The 22,322-nt window shown below is 38.5% G+C and overlaps 1 protein-coding gene across 2 annotated transcripts in view; it reads left to right on the top strand.

Annotated features, from left to right (window-relative positions):
- The window catches only part of SLC16A9 (solute carrier family 16 member 9), a 53,758-nt gene that overhangs the window by 10,337 nt on the left and 21,099 nt on the right, over positions 1 to 22,322 (top strand). For both annotated transcript variants that reach the window (XM_042908162.1, XM_042908161.1), the window contains exon 2: positions 13,375 to 13,607. In XM_042908162.1, coding sequence (XP_042764096.1) covers positions 13,412 to 13,607 — 196 coding nt within the window. In that variant the 5' untranslated portion in view covers positions 13,375 to 13,411. The remainder of the gene's footprint in view (positions 1 to 13,374; positions 13,608 to 22,322) is intronic.

The raw sequence follows: 22,322 nt of genomic DNA, 5'->3' as shown, positions 1-22,322 counted from the left end.
GGTGATGTCAGCAAGTTCAGTCATTTTAAAGTATATCCATTAAAAAGTTTTAAAATGGGGGTGCCTGGGTGGCTCAGTCGGTTGAGTGTCTGACTTCGGCTCAGGTCATGATCTCACAGTCCGTGAGTTCGAGCCCCGTGTTGGGCTCTGTGCTGACAGCTTGGAGCCTGGAGCCTGGAGCTTGGTTTGGATTCTGTGTCTCCCCCTCTCTCTGCCCCTCCCCTGCTCATGCTCTGTCTCTCTCTGTCTCAAAAGTAAATAAAAACATTTAAAACATTTAAAAAAAAGTTTTAAAATGAAAGGGTATCCATTAAAAAAATTTACCATCAACTTCCCAAAGTAAAGCAATGCAACTATACAGACCACTTAAGAAAGAACCTGCATTAGGTGGTCACTCCTTGGGTTACATGGAGAGAGTTTGAAGTAGAATCTAACAAAAAGCCTAGGGACACAGGGATAGAATGAGAATTATCAATACCTACCTAGGTTTTATGTAGAGTTGTACATAGATTAAAAAGATAACATTTGAAAGTCCTTGGCATTGTGTCTGATATACAGAAAGTGTTCATAAAAAATGGTAATTAGAAGTTATTCATGATATGGCTAAATAACAGTACATTTAAACCTTAGAAAATTTTCTTAATTCTACTGTTTAGGGAATTCCTAAGAAAACATGACATCATTATTGGGGTTTAAGGACACTTGAAATATTTTTCTATAGCCATGATTGGAGTGGGTAAAAAAAAAGAGAATTAATTTAAATAACTAAGGGCAGCCAAGTCTTTCAATTTATGACTGTATATTAGGACGTGAAGTTGTTTAAGATGACCTGTAGTGCTGTTGTCCCCTTCTGCTCAGTAACCACATGTTAAAATCATCTGGAGTGCTCTAATAGCCTGGCCTCCCCTCCAAACATCCTGCTTTCATTGCTGTAGGGTAGACCCAGACATCAGGGATTTTTAACCTCCCAAAGTGATTGATTCTACCATGTAATCCACTTTGCAATCCCCTGCAAGTCTTAGTGTGCTAAGTGCTTAGTATAGAAGTATGTGCTTAGGAAGCGTGCTTAATATGCTCTGATGATTAGAAACAAGCTCATGTGGAGATACAACCTTAAAACGGGGTTTTTCATTTGCCCTTCTGATGCACATTGAGTTACCACCTTTTCTTGAGAACTGGTTTAGAAAGGAAGATCTTCGGGGATTTTGGAATAAGAAAGGGGTTCTTTGAACTGGGAAGATTAGAAAACTGGGGTGTGAAAAATACAAAGAGAAAGAAGCTTGAGTTCATGTAGCACTTTAAGAGACAAAGTAGTTGATTTTTAAGGACACTTGTAGCCCTTGTTAACTCTGATGATCAATGCTCACCACCGTTCTACCCACGGGCACCCTATGAACCATCCGGTGGCTAGGAAGGTGCTGGAAAGCTGTGTGGTTTCCTGAGTTGGGAAGAAAAGGAAGGATGGCAATGAAAGGGAGAAAGAGAACAAAGCAACCCTCAAAGCAAGATGAAAGCAACCCTCGTTTGGATTTGTCTTCTCTTGACTGTTGGTGACCTAAGAGTAGACTGTCCTTGTCCTTATGTTCTTTCCTCACTGAGACTTCCCTCTTCCCATTTACTTTTTCTTACTATCAGGAAATTATCTGAGATTTGAAAAATGTCACTTCCATATCACCCCTTTTTTTTGGAGGGAGGAATTTCATAGCAGAGTATGTGTGTGTGTAGGTGTGTGTGCGTGTGCACACTGTTGTGGCAGGGAGGGAGGGGGGTCGTGGATGTTCTGGCCAGCTGTATTTGTAGGGAGGGTAGTTTGAGATTTTGAGAGGATCTCTGCCAAGATAAAAAGAATATTTTTATGACAATTATGTTTAAAAGGATAAGAAATAATTTACACTGAAATTACTGTGTGCCAGGCACTGTACTAATAGCACAATAGTCTGATGAGGTAAGTAATATCATTTCCCTCACTTTTTGGATGAAGAAAGTGAGGCCCAGAGATATTGCAGTAATTTGCTGAAGGTCACATGCTTGGCTAGTATCAGAAGTGGGACGTGTACTCAGGTTATCTAGGACCCAAGCTCATACTCTTATTCCTTATGTTCAGTTTTTTAGAACAGATATCTTCACATATTTATAGATATAAATATCTGTGTATGTACTTGTATGAAACTATAGCTTTTGACATAACAAAAAAGTGGAAACCCTATCAACCATTCTTTGGGACCACATAATACCATTACTAGAAGATCCTGACTTCTCTTTCACTACCTTTCCCAAACTCAGAGATTGTTTGGCTAGTTTGAACAAATTAATAGGTGGCTCCATCATTATATTGACAGCTTTATTATAATTATAATTATCACCATCAGCAGCAGCATTATCATGATCATGAAAATCTTCTTAGAGTTTTACCTGCCAGCTGCATGCCTGCTCCATTGGGGACTATGGAGGCTGGCTGGGGCATGTGACCTAGATCTGGAGAGGTGAAGTGACCATTTTAGCATTGACTATCTGGAGATTTTTGGAGCTGCTTCTCCCCAGGTTTTTCCTGGGCTGCTGTACAGCAGAAGGATGACATTATGGGCGATTGGATGATTCTCTAGAAGTAGAGCGCCTAGGCTTGGCCATTAGGGAAAATGGAAAAGAGACAGGGAAAGATTTTTCTCTCCTCTGGCTGGCAATGGTGTGTACTTGCTCTCTCTGGAGCCACAGGGGTGGAACTGGGCTCCTCCAGCTGGAAACCAGCCAACAGATTCTGGGGGGTTGCCACATCAAAGTGTGGGGTTAATAGCATTGCCACCACCAGTGGGGATATAGCCAAATGTCACAAATGAAGAGGGAGCAGGCAACCGTCCATTCCTTTGTTTTCTGTCTGCGCTCCAGGGTGCTTAGAAAATAAAAGTCATGCTCTTCTGAGAAGGTCCATTTATTCTGCCCTCTTGTTTTGTAAAGTTAGGATTCTTTGGAGAGAGATGCTTACTTTTCTATAGGCTTCCAATTCACTAGGGCACATTACCACGTTGCAAGTTGTTTTTTGAGTTAATACACTTTCTGACACCATTTTCTCCTATTTGCATTAAAAACAACTTTTGCAAATCTTCAGATAAATTGATGTAATAATCATCTTTTAAATTTTGTATCACAGGCAATGATCCCCTTTGCATTTTCTCATTTTATAGAAGATCAAGAAAATAGCTTTTGTCATGGTTATCACTCCTATAGGAATTTTTGCTTTGATCAGTGGAGATTTAGGGGTAATAAGCTTTGTCCTTGACCATATTATAGATGACAGGGTTGAGTTAAAAGGACAGCACAGTGCTGGCAGCTGCACTGGGGTGGGTGGGCTCAGGGCGATGAGTTCCCACATGCTCCAGTCCCCACTTCATCCCCAACTCTTAGCCTCTTCCTTTCCTCACCTGTGTCCCTTCTCCACTGGGAAAGAGGATGTGACAGTTAGTCAGAGGTGGTCCTTCTCTCCTGTAGGACAGTGATTCTCAGCCTTGGCTGCACATTCGAGTGACAGGAAGGGTCAGGCTGTACCCCAGAGCAGTCTGGGGTGGGACCTCGATCAGAGATGTTTTAAGCTCCCCAGAGCGCATTCAGGCTGGAGAACCATTGTGGTTGGGCAACCATTTTGAGTGTATCTGTGGATGACCTTGGTCAGAATCACAGGGTGATTCTTAAAAAATCCGATTTCTGTGATTCCTAACACACTAAAAATACATAAGCCTTGAACCCAAAATAAAAGGAAACCAAATCTAGCAGTAAACATGAGTTTTGAATTATTCCAAACTAGAATCTGGAAATATCCAGATCTTGGTTTACATTTTCTAAATATTAAGAAATAACTAAAGATTAAAAGGTTTTAGAAACCCTAGGTTTATATATAATTCAGTAACTAGTTGCTGTAGAACTCTGGTGTGAGTAGTAACTACTTCTTAAAGAGGCTATCAAGTTACCAGAAATCCTTTATGGTTTTTAAAGTAATAACTAACATTTATTTTTTTTAAACCAGTTTTTGTTTTAGAGAGAGAGTGTGTGCACACAGCATGGGAGGGACAGAGGGAAAGAGAGTCTTAAGCAGGCTTCGCGCCCAGCGTGGAGCCAATCTCACAACTGTGAGATCATGACCTCAGCTGAAATCAAGAGTCCAATGCTTAACCAGCTGAGCCACCCAGGTGCCCCACTAACATTTATTAAAGCTTTTTACTGTGTGCAAGGCACTGAGCTTTGCACTTGAAATTCACTGTTATCCCATATTAAGACAAGAAAAGTGTGGTTTAGAGACATTAAGTAATTGGCTCAAAATCACATGGCGATCACATGGTGACCTCAACCTCTCTCAAAATAAATAAGCATTAAAAAAAAAGGAATGAAATACAAATACATGTTACAACATGATGAACCTTAAAAACATTATGCTAAATTAAAGTGGTCAAACACAAAAGACTACATATTATATGATTCTCATTTATATGAAACTTCCAGAATAGATCATCTATAGAGACAGGAAGTAGATCAGTGGTTGCCTAGGGCTAGGAGGTTTGGGAGGAAATGGAAAGTGACTACTAATAGGTATTCGGTTTCTTTTGGGGATGATGAAAATGTTTTAGAATTATGATGATTATTGATCATCATAATCTCACAGTTGTGAGATTGGCTCCACGCTGGGTGTGAAGCCTGCTTAAGACTCTCTTTCCCTCTGTCCCTCCCATGCTGTGTGCACACACTCTCTCTCTAAAACAAAAACTGGTTTAAAAAAAAAAAAATATATATATATATATACACACACACGTATATGTGTATACGTATATATATGTGTGTGTGTGTGTGTGTGTATACATATAAAACAAGGATTTCTTTGTGTGATTTTGTGAAGAGTTTTAATAGTTTATAAGAAGGACAGGGGCTGGGTTCTTCTTCTTTTCCTTTAAAAATGACATTGATCTATACCAAAATTTATTTTGCTTCAGAAGAGAAATCATAAACTCTACTCATTATGAAATAATATCACTGGAAAAGGACAAAATTAATCCAGTGTCTATAACTTTTAAAGGAGTAACACTGGTGTTCATGTGAGTGTGTTTTCCAATATCCGAAACAACAAATGGAGCAGATTCACTTGGAAGTTTGTATCTTTGACCCAGAGAGAACTGACACTGTTATAAAGCTTTAAGCTACCCGTAAATGGTCAACAAACAGCCATGCTGACTCTTTGGCAAGTGACCGCACGTGTTGCACTTTTTACTTGGCGCGCGCTGTGGAACGCAGCGCCTCCAGACATAGGAAAGTGAAAGTACCAGCTGAGTGGTAGCGTGGTAGAGGCGGACTCCAGCCCCCGCAACAGCTGTGGCTACTTGTACATCAGAACGGCCTCTATGCTGCTTGTCTCCCATTAAATGCAATCTAATTAACTTATATTTGAATCATGAGTCTCTGTGTGTATTAAAGGGTATTTTTTTACCTGTATTTTATTAGAATTCCCAAATACTTATTTGCTTATTTTTTATTTTCACAAAGAATGATTTGTTTACTTACATTTTTAAATGAGAATTCCTCCCAGTTTTTTCTCAATTCCTAGCATCCCTTGACCCAAACCGCAGTCAGCGGTGGAGGATGCATGATACATGTTTGGAAGGGCAAGTGTCACAGGAGGGAAAGAGCAGTATCAGTGCTAGAACTGCTTCTGGCAGAATGGGTCTGCTCTGTAGTTTATAAAACTTGTTACCCATGTTAGAGTCAGAACCAAAACATAATTTCCAGTAGCTTTTGAATGCATTTTACTTTAACAACTTTTTGGAGATATAAATCAGATGTGGTGAAGTTCACCTATTTATTTTTATTAAAAAACTTTTTTTTTAAGTCTATTTATTTTTGAGAGAGAGAGACAGAACACAAGCAGGGGGAGGGCAGAGAGAGAGGGAGACACAGAATCCAAACCAGGATCCAGGCTCTGGGTTGACAGCACAGAGCCTGACGCGGGCCTTGAAACCACGAACTACGAGATCATGACCTGAGCTGAAGTCCAACGCTTGATCGACTGAACCACCCAGGTGCCCCTGGAGCTCACCTATTTAATCTGAACGGTTTAGTGGATTTTTTTTTTCATGAGTTGTGCAAACTGTACCATAAAAAATAACTTAAAAACCTTTTTGTTACCTCAACAAAAACCTTGTGCGTATTCATGCCCACCTATCAAACTGTTTTCCAGAGTGGCTGCCACGTTTTCATCCCCACCAGCAGCACACAAGCGTTCCAGCTTTCTTCAGCTTGGCCTCTGGTTTGGAACCTTCCATTTAACAGGATACATAAATGTAACTGAAGGAAGTTCACAAAGCCCAGGATGATTTTGACTTTTGACACACCTGGTGGATGACCAGGTCAAGACAAAATCAACACGGAATCAACCATTTCCTGCCCCCACCTCCCCAGGATGTAATCACATGATCCTAGGCCCTTAGTTAAAATAAAGTGCTTTGATGGGATATTGCTCAGAAGAAAAAAAAGAATGGAATCTTGGGGCACCTGGGTGGTTCAGTTGGCTGAGCATCCAACTTCACCTCAGGTCATGATCTCACAGTTTGTGGGTTCAAGCCCCACATCGGGCTCTGTGCTGACAGCTTAGAGCCTGGAACCTGCTTTGAGTTCTGTGTCTCCCTCTCTCTCTGCCCCTTCCCTGCTCATACTCTGTCTCTATCTCTCAAAAATAAATAAACTTTAAAAAAAATTAAGAAAAAAGCATGGAATCTTGCCATTTACAATGACATGGATGGAACTAGAGAGTATTATGCTAAGTGAAATAAGTCAATCAGAGAAAGACAAATACCAGATGATTTCACTTATATGTGAAATTTAAGAAACAAGTGAGCAAAGGTTAAAAAAAAAAGAGACAAACTTAGAAGCTGACTCTCCACTATAAAGAACAAACTGATGGTCACCAGAGGGGCAGTGGGTGGGGGGAGGGTTTAAATAGGTGATGGGGATGAAGGAGGGCACTTGTAATGAGCACGGGGTGGTGTATGCAAGTGTTGAATCACTATATTATACACCGGAAACTAATATTACACTGTATGTTAACTAATTAGAGTTTCAATAAAAACACACAAAAAAGAGAAGACATAAAAATAAAGTGCTTAAGCACCAGATAATTTGGCAGTGACTGAGATTCAAAAAAAAAAAAAAAAAGAGTTCTGTTTTTACCTCCTATGATTCAAGTGAAAAATGCACCTAGGAATCTTTAGTGAGATATAGGTAACAGTCAAAAAGGGTTATTAGAGAATGATTGTTATTGAGGGGAAAAGGCAAGAGGAACCATCAACTGAAAGGAAGGTAAACTGTAAATCACTCCCAATTTGGCAAAAAATAGTGTAATATGTATGTATACACCTCAGAGACAGAAAACTTCTGTGTCAACACTGAATGTTCATAAACGTCAAATATGTAATTCTAGCATTCTATGTGTGGAGAATAGACATTTTTAGCCAGTGTAGATTTGAGAAAATAACAGAGGATTGGCATTATTTGAGCAGAAGTAAATGCATAGACTATTGGAGTCTAATCACTTTGTAAATCAACAGTAAAATGTAGACTTCTATCAACATTTCCAAAGAAAGTGTCTTGTAATTTGTCCTTTCACAAAACAAATGCTAGCTTTAAGAGATCTGCTATCCTTCATACTGTGATAATCTCATTTGCTTGAGTAATGATATCTCTCCCCACCCCAAGGGAGGTTTATAATATGTAGAACATATTTAATGTTTAGGTTAAAAATAAGATATGCACTTAAATTATAAGTTAAAGTTAATTTTGTAATGTTCCATTAGATCCTGTGCTGTGACAGAACTGCCCTTAAATTATAGGGCTCTTCAAATGGTCTCTCAAAATGGCTTGCAATTTTGAGTTTGATAAGATGTCTCATTATGCAAAGTCTGGGTTTGTGAACACTCTGATTAAAAAAGATTCCAGGGTGCCTGGGTGGCTCAGTCGGTTGAGCAGCTAGCTTCAGCTCAGGTCACGATCTCACAGTTCATGAGTTCAAGCCCTGCATCAGGCTCTGTGATGACAGCTTAAAGCCTGACCTGCTTCAGGTTCTGTGACTCTCTCTCTGCCCCTTCCCTGCTCATGCTCTGTCTCTCTTTCTCTCTCAAAAATAAATAAATGTTAAAATTTTTTTTTAAGTTTCCAAAATTTCAAAGAATGTACCAGAATATACCAGAATGTGTATGTTTCCTAAAAGCATATTTTTATACAGTTATATGATTAAGAGCCCCCAATTTTGAGTATACTCATGGAACACTAGTCCAAACAAAACAACACTTTCTGATACTTACAGATTTTGTTATTTTTTAGGACAAGAAAAATCCATCACTTAGATAATATATCTTGGCGTTGTAAGTATAGGATTCTTGAGACATTTTCTTCTTAAATTTCAACTGAGAGTACCATCTTTCCAATCTTGTTTTCCTCTGTGATCCCTCTAAGACTTGCCTTCTTTACTTTCACCAAATTTAGCAGGCCTATCCTGATTCCACACCCATGTTCATGTTGTTTCTCTTACTAGAGCCATGCTTTCCTGAATCTCTCCATTGTTCATTAGGACCAACCTACTTCACAGGGCCTTCCACTCCTGCTTTCCTTTCCCTCTGACTCTCAAACGTTTCACATCCAGCCACCTCTTTGGCACTCATTCGCATGCTATCTTACATCTTAACTGGGTTATAAGCTCCTAGGGAGCAAAAGCCATGCTTTCTATTTCTTCTGCTATTTCTTCTTCTTCTTGGTATCTAGTCAATATATTTTAATTTGTAAGTGATCATAAAACTTGAATAAAGATCACTTTTATAATGCTGTATTTCTCTAAATATTAGTATAAGTGGACTTAGTGGAAATTTCAGTTAATTTGAAGTTTTTAGTTAAAAGAATGCCAGAGAAGAGATTTTATCATATTGAATCATAAGATGTGAAGAAGGAGGGATAATAAGAAATTTCAAGAAAAAGAGATATGGCATATTCTATATTTTCCATATTGTGCAGTCATAGACTGTGCTCCTAAACCTACCCTTTTGGCCCAAATGGGACCAAGTGGGGTATAGAAAGGTAAAATAATCAACTTGAAATTACTTCACACTCAAATTTTATTCTGTTCCAAGTACAAGAAACAAAAACAAATTAACAAAATAATTTCCTGGGTTTGTTCACAGGAACAAACAGGTTTGTGAAATGAAAGGCTGGAGAAACCCATCTTGGGTATACCCCAAGGTAGTCAAGGTGGTCTCTTCAATGTACTACCATTGAAATCAGTAAACTTCAAATATATATTTCCTTATAGCATTTCAGTCAAAATTCAGAGTCCTGGGAAAGAGGTCCTGCTGGCTTTGCTTGGATCACATACTACTCTATGGGTCAAGATTAAAGAACCTTGATCAACAGTCCTACCACCTATCCACTCATAGAGAAGACCCAAGTCCCCCAAAGGAAATTGGGTACCATTACAAAAGGGGGAAAATGAAGATTAGTCTATTTGTGAAATCACCTTGGAGAATATATAATGTCAGAGAAATAGCAGGTGAGAAACAAGGAATAGAAGAAACTATAGGGGAAAGGTATTAGTTACCCTGACAGAAAACAAGACATCACTAAATGGTATTTTCCACCATGTTCTATGTATACTACATGTACATCAAACTGTGAGACAATTAAAAGTTAGAAGCTATTAGCCAACTCTTTATAAAAACTTGTCTTTCTAGTCAGAGTTGATATATATGGGAACTTTGTATTTCAAAGGTTTGTTCTCCCAAATATTTACTGTGAGAAGAATTTCTCTGGCTCCTGTCCTGTGTGTTGAAATGTCACCCAAGGCAAGGCAAAGTGAAACAAGGCCAAAGTATTTTGTGTATAAAAGCACTTCTGTCTACTTAGGTCTGCAAACTGGCAAGGGAGATACTCCTCACCCTTTTCCTCCCCTGACCCTTCAGAAAATACTGGCTTTCTTCATGATTCTGGTGCTTTGCCTATATAAATGTGTACTTTTCCTGAAGTGCGATAATTTGAAGATTTAGTTGAAGGACAATCTTATATGCATTTGTTCTTATACAGCCTTTTAGTCTCTTTAGATGTTTGGCTGTTGCTATCGTATAGTAATCTAGTTTAGGGAATTAAGACTATATTTTCTTTAAAAGGGATTTTGAACAAGAAATTTGCAAAGGACTAAATTGTCATTCGAAGGACCAAAATGATATTGTTTACTTTTACATTAGGGTAGGTACTGGAGAGAGTTGACTTCTAAAGAAGAGACATAGCTGATTATTTCAAAGGACTTAGATATTTGGAAATTTGGAGTATTCTGTCTGCTAACACAATCATTTGGTCTGAAAGACTGGCTTTTAGACTCTATAGTTCTGTGTACAAATTGTAACCTCTTTCAATTGTCAGTTATGAAATACTGAAAGCTAATTTATACACTTTAAAGGCCCGTGGCAGGTCATGACATGATTTTGCCTTAGCGTTCTGAATGTCAAAGTGAAGAAATTCAGTGAAGCCCATATAAATTGATGGGTGTAACTATGACTCTCTTAAGGTAGCCAAGTGCTCCGTCATCTAATTAGAGATGTGCATGAACAGATGAATGACATTTTCTACTGTCTTTACCTATTATTTGATAAAACCACAGCCAAGGGAATGGCTTGGAAAAATCTGAGGTCAAAGAAGACTCAGTTAAAACTGATTGTAAACCTGACATGATGTAGTGATATAAAAAGCATACATTAAGTGGATGGCCCTGTTGGGGGCAGGAAGGTCAAGGCTTGGGCCTCTAAATCTATTGCCATGTAAACTGTTTCAGATCTTCAAAAAAAGTAATATTTTCAAATTCTTTTAAAATGTAGTAAGCATTTTTTTTTTTATGGTAACACTCAAGATAGAGTAATGTGAATGTTTTCTTTGTGAAAGAAATCTATCTAAGCTCCAGAGGCAGCACGTTGGCATTTGAAGGTATTCTAAGTTAGGAACCAAAGACATATACTCTTATTATTTGACATTATTCTGTATGCCTTGTTAGATGCAAATACAAAAGAAAGCATTTTGAAGTATAAAAATTCAAAATAAGAACGTAAAATTATCCCTGTTTGTAGATGATTGTGTAACTTTATTGTATTATATATTTTATATACTCAAGAGAATCATCCAAAAATCTACTGCAAACAAGAGAATGTAGTAGGGTAATTGGATACAAAATTAACTTATAGACATCAATAACTTTTACACATACAAACAAAACAAAGAAATAACCCTGATTTTAATATTAACAAAAAAGATAGAATACTTAAAATAAAAAGAAATGTTAGGGAAAACTTTAAACATAAAGAACACTTAATATCTTCTATTAAGAATAGTAGACTTGAACAAACGGAGAAGCACACCATGTTCTTCAATGGCAAGACTCAGCATCACAAAAGGATCAATTTTCCTTAAGTCAACTTACAAATGTAATTCAGACTTAGTAATTAAGCTATTGTAATGTTGAGTGAAAGGCAGATCAATGGAACAGAATGGAAATTACAGAAATACACACATATATACCCAAGAATTAGATAGGAATTACAAATGGCTTTTTATCTATGTAATGACACACAACTTTCAGGGAAAGCTGAGAAATGCAAGTTAAATCTATAATGAAATACTGTTTTACCGTTACCAAATTGGCAAAAATGCAAAAGCTTTATGACACACCCCAAATTGCTGGGGATAATATGAATTGGTTTAATCCTTTGATGCCAATTTCATAATACTAGTTACAGATACAATGTTCTTACCTTTTGACTCAGCAATTCCTCGTTTGGGTTTTATCTAACAGATATGCATATGTGCAAAAAGGTCTATGGATATGTAAGATTATTCATCGTAGCATTGTTTTTCACTGTAAGTCACAGGGAACTGGTTGAATTAAGAGAAAGCCCTATAATGAAACACAATGCAGCACAAACAAGAGAATGAGGAAGGTCGCTATGCATTCAGAATATTTTTCTGTGTAAAAAATAAGAGGAAATCTATATTTGAGTGAACAATGTATACATAAACCAACTCTAGAAAGATATAAAAGAAACAAGAAGTATTGGTTTTCTGTGGAGGATATGGGAGTTAGGTGGGAAATAGGTATGGACTGTATACCTTTGGTCCTTCTTTTTCAGTTTTGAACCATGTAAATATTTTGCCTATTTAATAAATGAATAAACGAACATGTGTGCAGCCATATGGTGAGCTACTTTGTGCTTATTGAGAAAAAAAAAGACTAAGGAAGCTGTGTATTGACAGGGAAAAATCTTGGGGGTATTAAATGCATGAGACAAGGTTTGGAATAGATTGTACAATATGCTACTTTCTGTCTAAAAAGAGGGAAATCTAGGGGCGCCTGGGTGGCTCAGTCGGTTAAGTGACCGACTTCAGCTCAGGTCATGATCTCATGGTTCGTGGGTTCGAGCCCCATGTTGGGCTCTGTGTTGAATGCTTGCTCGGAGCCTGGAGCCTACTTCAGATTCTGTGTCTCCTTCTCTCTCTGCCCCTCCCCCACTTGTGCTCTGTCTCACTCTGTCAAAAATAAATAAATGTCAAAAAAAAAATTTTTTTTTAAGAAAGAGGGAAATCTAAGACTATTTGCTTGGTTTTGCTTGTACCTTCATGAACAAAGTCTGGGAGGATACTTAAGTTGGTGGACATGGTGATGTGCTGCCAATTCCCCCCCAGACCCCTTTGGGAATGAGAGATTCCTTGCCCCAGCTGTTGAGAGTGCTGGCCAAGGCAGGTGGTGGGGTGGGGGGTGCTGGGGCTTCAGCTGACTGTCCTACAGGAATGACAGCCTCACCTAAGGTCATGCACTCTTCTTGGATGGTCCAAATCCAGTGAAAGAGCAACTTGGGGGAAGACAGGGCAACTCTTCATGCCCAACTCAGGGCAACTCTGAAGGGCCATCCCAGCTTTAGAAGTCCCCTTCCTTAATACCACGTGGCAGCTTACTTTTTCTCTCCCCTATTACCTTCCATAGGAAGAGAACAGTCCTAATAAACCTCCTTCTTACTAATAGTCTGCCTCCCGGGGAACCCAACATGTGACAAGAAACCAGACCTAGTGAATGGGGACAAGGTTTTCACTCTGTGCCTTTTTATAATTAAAAAAATTTTTTTTGATCCATGTGGAAATATTACTTACTCAAATCATCAGCACAAAATTTAAAGTTAACTTGATATGTCAGTGATTTTTATGCTTCTCCATGTATATTTTTAGAGAAGCTTTTTGATTTAATTTAGAAGATATTTTTAATCCAAAATAATGTGCCCCACCACACTCTAAATATGCTTTTCTTTTCCTTTTGTTTTTGCTTAGGCCCGACAGAGGAACACCTCCTTGATCTCACCTTACGATGGAATTTAAAAAGTCACCTGATGGTGGATGGGGCTGGGTGATCGTGCTTGTCTCCTTTTTCACTCAGTTTTTGTGTTACGGATCACCGTTGGCTGTTGGAGTCTTGTACATAGAATGGCTGGATGCCTTTGGTGAAGGAAAAGGAAAAACAGCCTGGGTCGGGTCCCTTGCAAGTGGAGTTGGCTTGCTTGCAAGTAAGTGGATAAATCTATGCTTCTCCTAATTCCTTTATCATTAAATTAGATTTGTTGCATTGCCAACACTGTGCAAGGCATAGGAGGCTATTGTTTTTTTTTTTTTTTTTTTTTTTTTTTTTTTTTTTTAACTAGCACATATTTTCCTGCCTTCCTTGAGATTATAATAAATCTATGTGAAAATACAGGGTTCCATAAGATACGCATTCATTTCTTGATGCATTTATTTGCCATTGTGTGCCAGGCAGTGTGCTAGATGCTAGATATAAAAAGATGAGCAGTAAACACGCTGTACCTGCCTTAAGAGACTCAGTCTAGTGAGAGACACCCATGCTTCCATGAGTAAGATTGATACAGGGAGATGAAGGCATCCAACCAGGCATGTCCAGTGTATGCTGGTGAGCAAAGGACCACACGATGTTCACTGTCCTGTAAGCAGTTCCTATTCGATTCGAAATTACTCCTCTTTGATTCAGGTCCACTGTGATCAAATTGCATGAACTACATTTGTGTCACCTTCATGGGGAAAATTTGACATGGCAAAGGTAGTCCCATCTCACAATGATGACACTATTTAGAATTTTAATGCAGTGTTATGTATAGTATAGATGTGATGAATTTTGTGTGGCCTTTGTATAATATCTCCATAAGTAATATTCTTGATAAATGTTTACATATGATGGAGTAGGAATTCATTCTTTAGAAAGAATCTTTAGAATGAATCTAGAATGAAATCTTAGATTCATCTTTAGAAAGAAGAGTAGAGGGGTTTTCATTTACCTTTAAAGGATGAAAATCATTATGGCACTTCAGTTTCTGGAGTAATAGTTTGAAATCTGCAGTAATGTTTAGTGACCATCAATCTGATTTACTTGAAACTATTTAAGCACAGGTGTGCTAAGATGGTGACTTCTTAGGGTCAGTATCCCTGGGGTCTTTTCCTGTATGCTATGAGGTTGGCTTCCTTCATTGAGAAAATCACAATCTCTATTCTGTGGGGATATACAGACATCGTAGGAACATAAGGAGAAAATAAGGACATTGAATGTGATGATTTGAAAGGTAATTTTCAGCTCTGAAATGATTTCATGAACACAAATACATTAGCTGTTCCTTCTTTTAAGTATGCTGTCTTTTCTTGATATCTAAAGGGGACCTCTTAAGACAAAACAAAATCATTTGTTTCCAATTGATGTATTATCTTTTTTTTTTTTCAATATATGAAATTTGTTGTCAAATTGGTTTCCATACAACACCCAGTGCTCATCCCAAAAGGTGCCCTCCTCAATACCCATCACGCACCCTCCCCTCCCTCCCACCCCGCATCAACCCTCAGTTTGTTCTCAGTTTTTAACAGTCTCTTATGCTTTGGCTCTCTCCCACTCTAACCTCTTTTTTTTTTTTTTTTTTTCCTTCCCCTCCTCCATGGGTTTCTGTTAAGTTTCTCAGGATCCACATAAGAGTGAAAACATATGGTATCTGTCTTTCTCTGTATGGCTTATTTCACTTAGCATCACACTCTCCAGTTCCATCCATGTTGCTACAAAGGGCCATATTTCGTTCTTTCTCATTGCCATGTAGTACTCCATTGTGTATATAAACCACAATTTCTTTATCCATTCATCAGTTGATGGACATTTAGGCTCTTTCCATAATTTGGCTATTGTTGAGAGTGCTGCTATAAACATTGGGATACAAGTGCCCCTATGCATCAGTACTCCTGTATCCCTTGGGTAAATTCCTAGCAGTGCTATTTCTGGGTCATAGGGTAGGTCTATTTTTAATTTTCTGAGGAACATCCACACTGCTTTCCAGAGTGGCTGCACCAATTTGCATTCCCACCAACAGTGCAAAAGGGTTCCCGTTTCTCCACATCCTCGCCAGCATCTATAGTCTCCTGATTTGTTCATTTTGGCCACTCTGACTGGCGTGAGGTGATATCTGAGTGTGGTTTTGATTTGTATTTCCCTGATGAGGAGCGATGTTGAGCATCTTTTCATGTGCAATTGATGTATTATCTTGCTGAATTAAAAGCAAGACTTGAAAACACAATAGTGGATACTGTGGCCATGTCAGATAAGATAAGTAACATAACTAAACAAATGAAAATAATACTGTCATTAGGAACTCAGGAGAAACAGGAAAAGTTTGCTCAAGGCTTATTTCAAAGAGTGTTTCAAAATGTGGATTGTTTCCAAAGCTGTCAAAGTACAAATGGATAATTGATATGTTAATATAGGAGTTTGCAAGCATTGATTTCTACAAAATGATGTGGTACAAAGAAGACAGAATCTTTTTAAATGTCCTCCAATTAGTCACCATTTCTATTAGCAAATACTTAAACAGAAAGGTAATTACCCTGTCTTCCAGCAAGAGTCAAAGGACATTTGAAATGATAGCACATATTCAGAGAACAAATTTTATCACTAAGTCCGTCCAGGTGGGCATTGAGGGTTCAGAGAAGCTGAGAGCTCCTTCGGGATGGATGGGACATTGGTGGTCTGAACAGCAGCTTGCACTTTCTCCAAGTTCCCACTGCTTCAAGGACCAGGAGCTTCCCCCTTAACTTGTAGCAGGACCAGCTACATAATTTGCAGGTCCCAATGCAAAATAAAAATGCAAGGACCCTTGTTAAAACTTAAGAATTTTAAGACAGAGACAGCAGAGCAGTAAATCAAGTGTGTGGCACTCAAGCCCTGAAACCAGCTCTGCTTGCAGGGGCTGGGAAAATAGAGCATCTCACCAAAGTTCAGAGGGGGAGAACAAGTACTGGGGGAGGGGGGAGCATTGGGTTGAAGTTAGAGGCTAATTTAAGTCCTGGCATCAAGATTAGTTAGCTGAGTTACCTTGTATAAGTCACTTAACTTCAGTTTCATCTGCTAGACGAGGAGGCACTTGCACCCAGCTAATGAAACCCTTTGTGAAGATGACCATAGAATAAAGAGACAGAGGGCTAAACAAGGAGAAAGTGATAGGAAAGAAATGATGGCTGAACAGCTACCACTTATAGGTGTTTGTGTGTGTGTGTGTGCGCGCGCATGTGTGTGCTGAACACGTGTGATGTTGGCCTCCCATATGCTATGCTCTTCATAGCATAAATTAAAAGACAGATCCTGAAAACAATGGTAATGAAGTATTCGCAAGATGTGTCTAGCATGTGTGAGCCACATCAGCCCTTTGTTGACAACTTTGTTCTGCAGAGAAATAAACAGATTAATATTACCTTGGAAATGGGAAAAGTAGGTCTCATGTTGGTGACCCAAATGGTTATCAGCAATTCTTAACTGGGAAGATAGTTAGAATCATCTATAGAAACAGTTCAGCATCTAAAGGCCTCTATTTGACCCCAGGCATTCTAATTCAGTTGGTCTATGAAGAGGCCCACATATGTAAATTTTTTTAAAGCCCAAAAAGTGATTTTCAGTTGGGAACCACCACTGGCTTACCTCTTGACTTAGATTTTAATCTTGCACTTGTCGATAATTCTCCAATGTGTGATTTGCTTTGACTCACTTGTAAAAGGGACTGCTGTAGGTTTTTTTGGCTTGGTTGTAGCACTGCTCGTGCCATGTAAAACATGAAAAATAGTGTCCAGTGACTCTGATTCTGGTGGAAAAAAACCACATAAGTGGACATCTTTGCATCTTTTTGATAAAATATAGTTTATACATATGTGTATATATATCTATATTCATACATCTTTTTGATAAAGATGAGCTTTATATGTATACATACATACATATATAAATATATACATATGTATATACCCTATACATACGTATATACACATATAGATGTATATGTGCATGTGTGTGTGCATGTGTGTATTTGCTCTTACATTCAGGACTATATACGAATTACTCAAGGTTGTCTAAAAAGACAATTTCCTACCTATCAGTGCAGTGGGGTGGGGATGGGGGGGGGTCTTCATTTTAACTGGCTGCCCAGGTGACTATGATGCAGGTAGGCTGTATTATATCTGAGAAACATGAGTTATTGTCTTTACCCAGTTTTGTTCACAGAAGACGTAGTAGGAGTCTCAGTTCTGTGATCCAAACTCTGGAGCTTTATAACTGAGCAAGGCATGGAAGAGTAAGTCTATTTGCCAAGCAGCATACAGATTGTATGGTCCTTACAACAGTGCACTGAGGTAGGCATTACTGTCCTCAAGTTTAGTGCCCAGGATGCCCACATGAAGACGCAGCCCAAGATAAAGCACATTCTCTAAGAGGAGAAGTGGCACCCAAGCTCCAGTTTCTCTAACCTGAGAAGCCTGTTTCTTCATCTTTAAATTGGAGACAATAAAAGTACTACCTTATATGATTGTTGTATAAAGTAATTGAGATGGTGTTTGCTATATGGTAGGTGCTCAACAAACCTTAGCTATTAAAGAACAAGAATCACCCACAAATAAAATTACTTTCCCAAGCAGTTGCAACCAAACTGTGGAATCCACAAAAAAATGAGACCTTTCAGAATGAAAGACAAAGATACTTCTAGGGGGATGGGCTGGAGGGAAAACTAGAACTTTACTGAGATTGTGCCTAAGCATCTCGAATTTAAAGGCACACCCCTGGTCTCTGGCAAACTGAGATTTGAATGGTAGCTCACAGTAACGTGCAAACAATGCAAGACATGCATATGTTCACTTTATAGTCTTCATAATCTTAATTCTTCATTCCTTCTCTTTGAAACTGGAATAATTGAAGAGAAAATACTTCTTCCTCTGTCTGAATTATTTGCTTATACAGCTGATCTTTGGGATGAATAAAGCTGGGAATTTGGGTTATACAAGCTCACTATCATTATATAAGTTAACATTACATACATCCATAGAGTGTCCTTTGTGCTTGGGATTCCAACACAGAAGACATCATCTGTGCTTACAAGGGATTTTAGTTTCAGGGAAGAGACAGAAAGAAGACTTACTGATAATTTGAGACTTCACAAAGGCAAGGGGAAAGCAATGTCTGGAGTTTTATAGAGATAGGTTGTGAGGTGGGCTAGATGGGAGGATGGGCTGTGCAAGGTAGACCATCAGGGAACAGGCACCATGCAAAGGCCTGGCGCCTGCACCACAGGGTTGCATTCTGGAAGAGTATATCTGGCTGGAGAAGGAGGCATTGCTTTGGGAGATGTGATGGTCAGTGTCAACCTGGCTAGGCTATGTTCCCCAGTTAGTCAAACACTAGTGTAGGTGTTGCTGTAAAGATATTTTATAGATGTGCTCAAGGTCCATAATCAACTGACTTTAAATAAGGGAGATTATCCTAGACAATTTGGGTGAACTTGATTCAATCCTTTAAAATGCCGTAAGAGCGGAACTGAGCTTTCCCAGAAGAAATTCCATGTTTTGGCTGTATGGTCAGCCTGTGCCAGAGAGTTTCAACCTGCCCTTCCTGATAGGCTGCATTGTGGGTTTTATACTTGCCTAGCCAGGTCTCATAATCGCAGAAGCCAATTCCTTGCAATAAATCTTTTAACACAAAACTTCTGGGTCTGTTTCTCTGGTTGAAATGTGACTGATACAGGAGGGATGGAACTTAAGTGAACTCACGGGCTGTCGTGGCCTTGCATTGTTTTCAGCTGAGCTAAAGCACAGTTAGATGTCATTCTTCAAATTCAAGAAAGGTGGGGCTGTTTTTTCAGATAACAGAGTTGCTGAAACAAGCAGACCTTTTGTTCTATATTTTTGTACTATAAGCAGACTTAACAGTGCCCCCCTTCTCCTTAATTCCTCCAAAGTTCTTCAAATTGATAATGAGTCAATAAATCTATCCCCAGGCTGATGGAGTAGGTCACTATAGCCAGTTGGGCTTGCTGGGTGAGTTGTGAGTGCTGGCAGAATTGTATTTGAGGATATCTGTACAATTTTACTCTCAAGTCCTGTTAACTCCTGCAAGTAGGACTGAATTTCTGCCTCCTACAAGGATTCTGTTGCATATTGGCCAGTTCCCAGTGTGGTAGGCTTTTCCAGAATTGGTGAGAATAACTCTGGGTTTTGGTTAAGCTTTCCCTACTCTCTATATCTCACCAAACCAACCAACAAGCAAGCTAGTCAATATTCATGAGATCAAGGACTGAGTGGGTGTGGCCTTTCTCTTCCCGTAGGGAGATGAACTTAAAATTCTGGTCTCAGCAAGAGCAAGGAGTGAGGAATCTACAAGGGTTCGCTGGGCTCCATGCATTGTGGGTAGAGAGTTAAGACTCTCATGGGCCCCATCATCTGCTCTATTAGGAAATTCTTGCTGTGCTGCAGGCATACAACCTGGTTACTGCTATATTTTATTTCTCACTGTACTGTCAGCCTATTTATGGTTTCAGTGCAGTAGGCCTGGCCATCCTACCACTCTTGGGATTCTGAAACTTTTTAGGGGAAATAAGTGCATGAAGGGGCATGCCCCTTCCATCATTTCTTACCCAAAGCTATCTTATAATAATTACCCAAAGCTATCTTATAATAATTATAAATTGGGGAAAACCACATTATGTTTCTGTTTCCATTTAGAATGTATTTCCATTCCTTTCACTGATATAACCACCCTTTATGGTCCATCAGGTCAAGGTGCAGTTTCTTGACCCGTGGTGCTCTCCCTTTTCTGAAATCTCAAAACATATGATTTGAACCTTTCTTTTGGTGCCTCTTGCCCGTGACCTTGGGTTTTAATTTAACTCTTGTGTGTTTATTTTGCCTTGCGATTTAGGTATTGGATTGTGTGCCCTCTGTCTTCTACCATGATATGAGTGAGACTCTAGTGCTATGCTGTCCCACCAACAGCCACCAGTCACATGTGGTTATTGAGCACTTGAAGTGTGGCTAGTTCAAGTTCAGGCATGCTAGAAGTGCAACAAATTCATACTGGATTCATTCACAAAAGAATGTAAAATATCTCATTAATGATATTGAAATGACAATGTTTGGGCTTATTGAGTCAGATAAAATGTATCACTGAAATTAATTTTACCTGTTTTATTCTTCTAATGTGCCTACTAGAGAGTTTAGAATTCCATATGTGGATCACATGTGTAACTCCTTGTATTTCTATTGTGGAGTGTTGCTTTACTGGACACTTGGTCAATAGTGAAGGAATGACAGTGATCAAATATTTTGTTTTTTGTTTAATGCAGACCTAAAGAGAACGTTACTAACATACTTCTAAATTTTAAGAAGTATATTCTTCCTCCATGCTAATTTTAAGAGCCAGCAACAATTTAGTTCTGTTGTTTCTTCCTACAGTACCCTGAGGGCTCAAGGAAACAATTTCATCACTTACTTGTGGATCATTCTGACTTCCTTGTAACAACTCATTCTTCTCATTTTTTAAATTTACCCATGATCATAACAAAACACTTTTTCAGTTAGAATGTTCATTTTCATTTCCCTTTTTATTCCCTTCATTGGATGAAAATTACCCCAATCAGTCTGATGTGCAGATGATTATTAAGAAACTATTTCATATTTTTGTTTCATTTTGTATTTAAGAGGTTGCAGTTCTCAAAATTGTATTCTTATCTTCCTTTCTTTCTTTGCTCCTTCTTTTGGTTTGTAGAGTTATTCCCTAACACACAGGTTCTTACATTTTTTTGAGTGAATGTGTCCCCATTGTGCCAAAAATGTTGCCAGGGCCCCCGTGCAAGAGAACAGAATATCTCTTAAGAGGTCTGCATACCATAACCTGGAAAGGGTAGAGCTGTTCAGCAATTAGTGCCCCACATTGCCATCTAACCATCCTTAGAGCTTTCTTCTGTGCTTATTGCAAGCTTTGCTACTTAACACTCAGCTGAGGACTTTCAGTTCAACCAACCAGTCAATATTAATCTCTCAACAGAATGTAGTAATAGTAATAATGGCTCCCAAACACCAATATACTTACAACTGTAATTTCAAGAAAAGTTTTCACTAAAGGCGAAATTAATATAAAGGCAATGATACTGTGTGTGTGTGTGTGTGTGTATAAAGTTCCCACTATCTTCTTACTATCTTACATTTTATTCTGAAATTATATCTTGCTCATTACTTCCTTATTAAAATATTCCTTCTTGCTCTTTAATGAAACGGCAGCGATATTGTAGAGTTGTTACATTCAAAGAATGACCTTACTTGTTAAAACAAAAACCTGGCAACCAGATGGTGAAGCTTTCCCTCTGCTTTTTTTTTTCTAAAATTTTACAGCTTTCAAGAAGTGGAATCACTGGCTTATTATGAGTTAACTAATGTTTGTTCCAAAAGCCCCTTCTGCAAAGCATAAGACCTGAAGCATTATATGAAATCTCCTCTGAGAGCAGTCTTTTTATTGAATTTATCTCTTGAAACTAGTCCAGTACTCCATGGTTTATCATCTTGGAAAACTTGCCTGTTATTACAAAGAGCTAAACATGTGAATGTGTCACGTTTTACGAATGTGACTTAATGGTCAATTCCAGTTATACTTTGCCGTAATTGTTATTGATGAAATATGGGGCTAATGTGGTTTGAATCTATGTAAATACAATCTGGAAATACTTTGGTTCCAAGGATGGGAAAAAAATTATTTGCCCTAAACTTTTAAACATGAAGATGAGCTTGAATGTTATACTTTCATTTGCTATCAATTCATAAAACTGCTTAAGTTGTAACATATTAACAAAAGTACATTGGTGTTCTTTACTAATATTTTGATTTTTAGGAAAAAATTAAGGCATCAATTGAAATAGTTCTTATTCGGAAGAATGCTA

Source organism: Panthera leo, chromosome D2, assembly GCF_018350215.1.
Source record: "Panthera leo isolate Ple1 chromosome D2, P.leo_Ple1_pat1.1, whole genome shotgun sequence".
NCBI lineage: Eukaryota > Metazoa > Chordata > Mammalia > Carnivora > Felidae > Panthera > Panthera leo.
The sequence above is the reverse complement of the archived record's forward strand: the minus strand, read 5'-3'. Positions and strand labels throughout refer to the sequence as shown.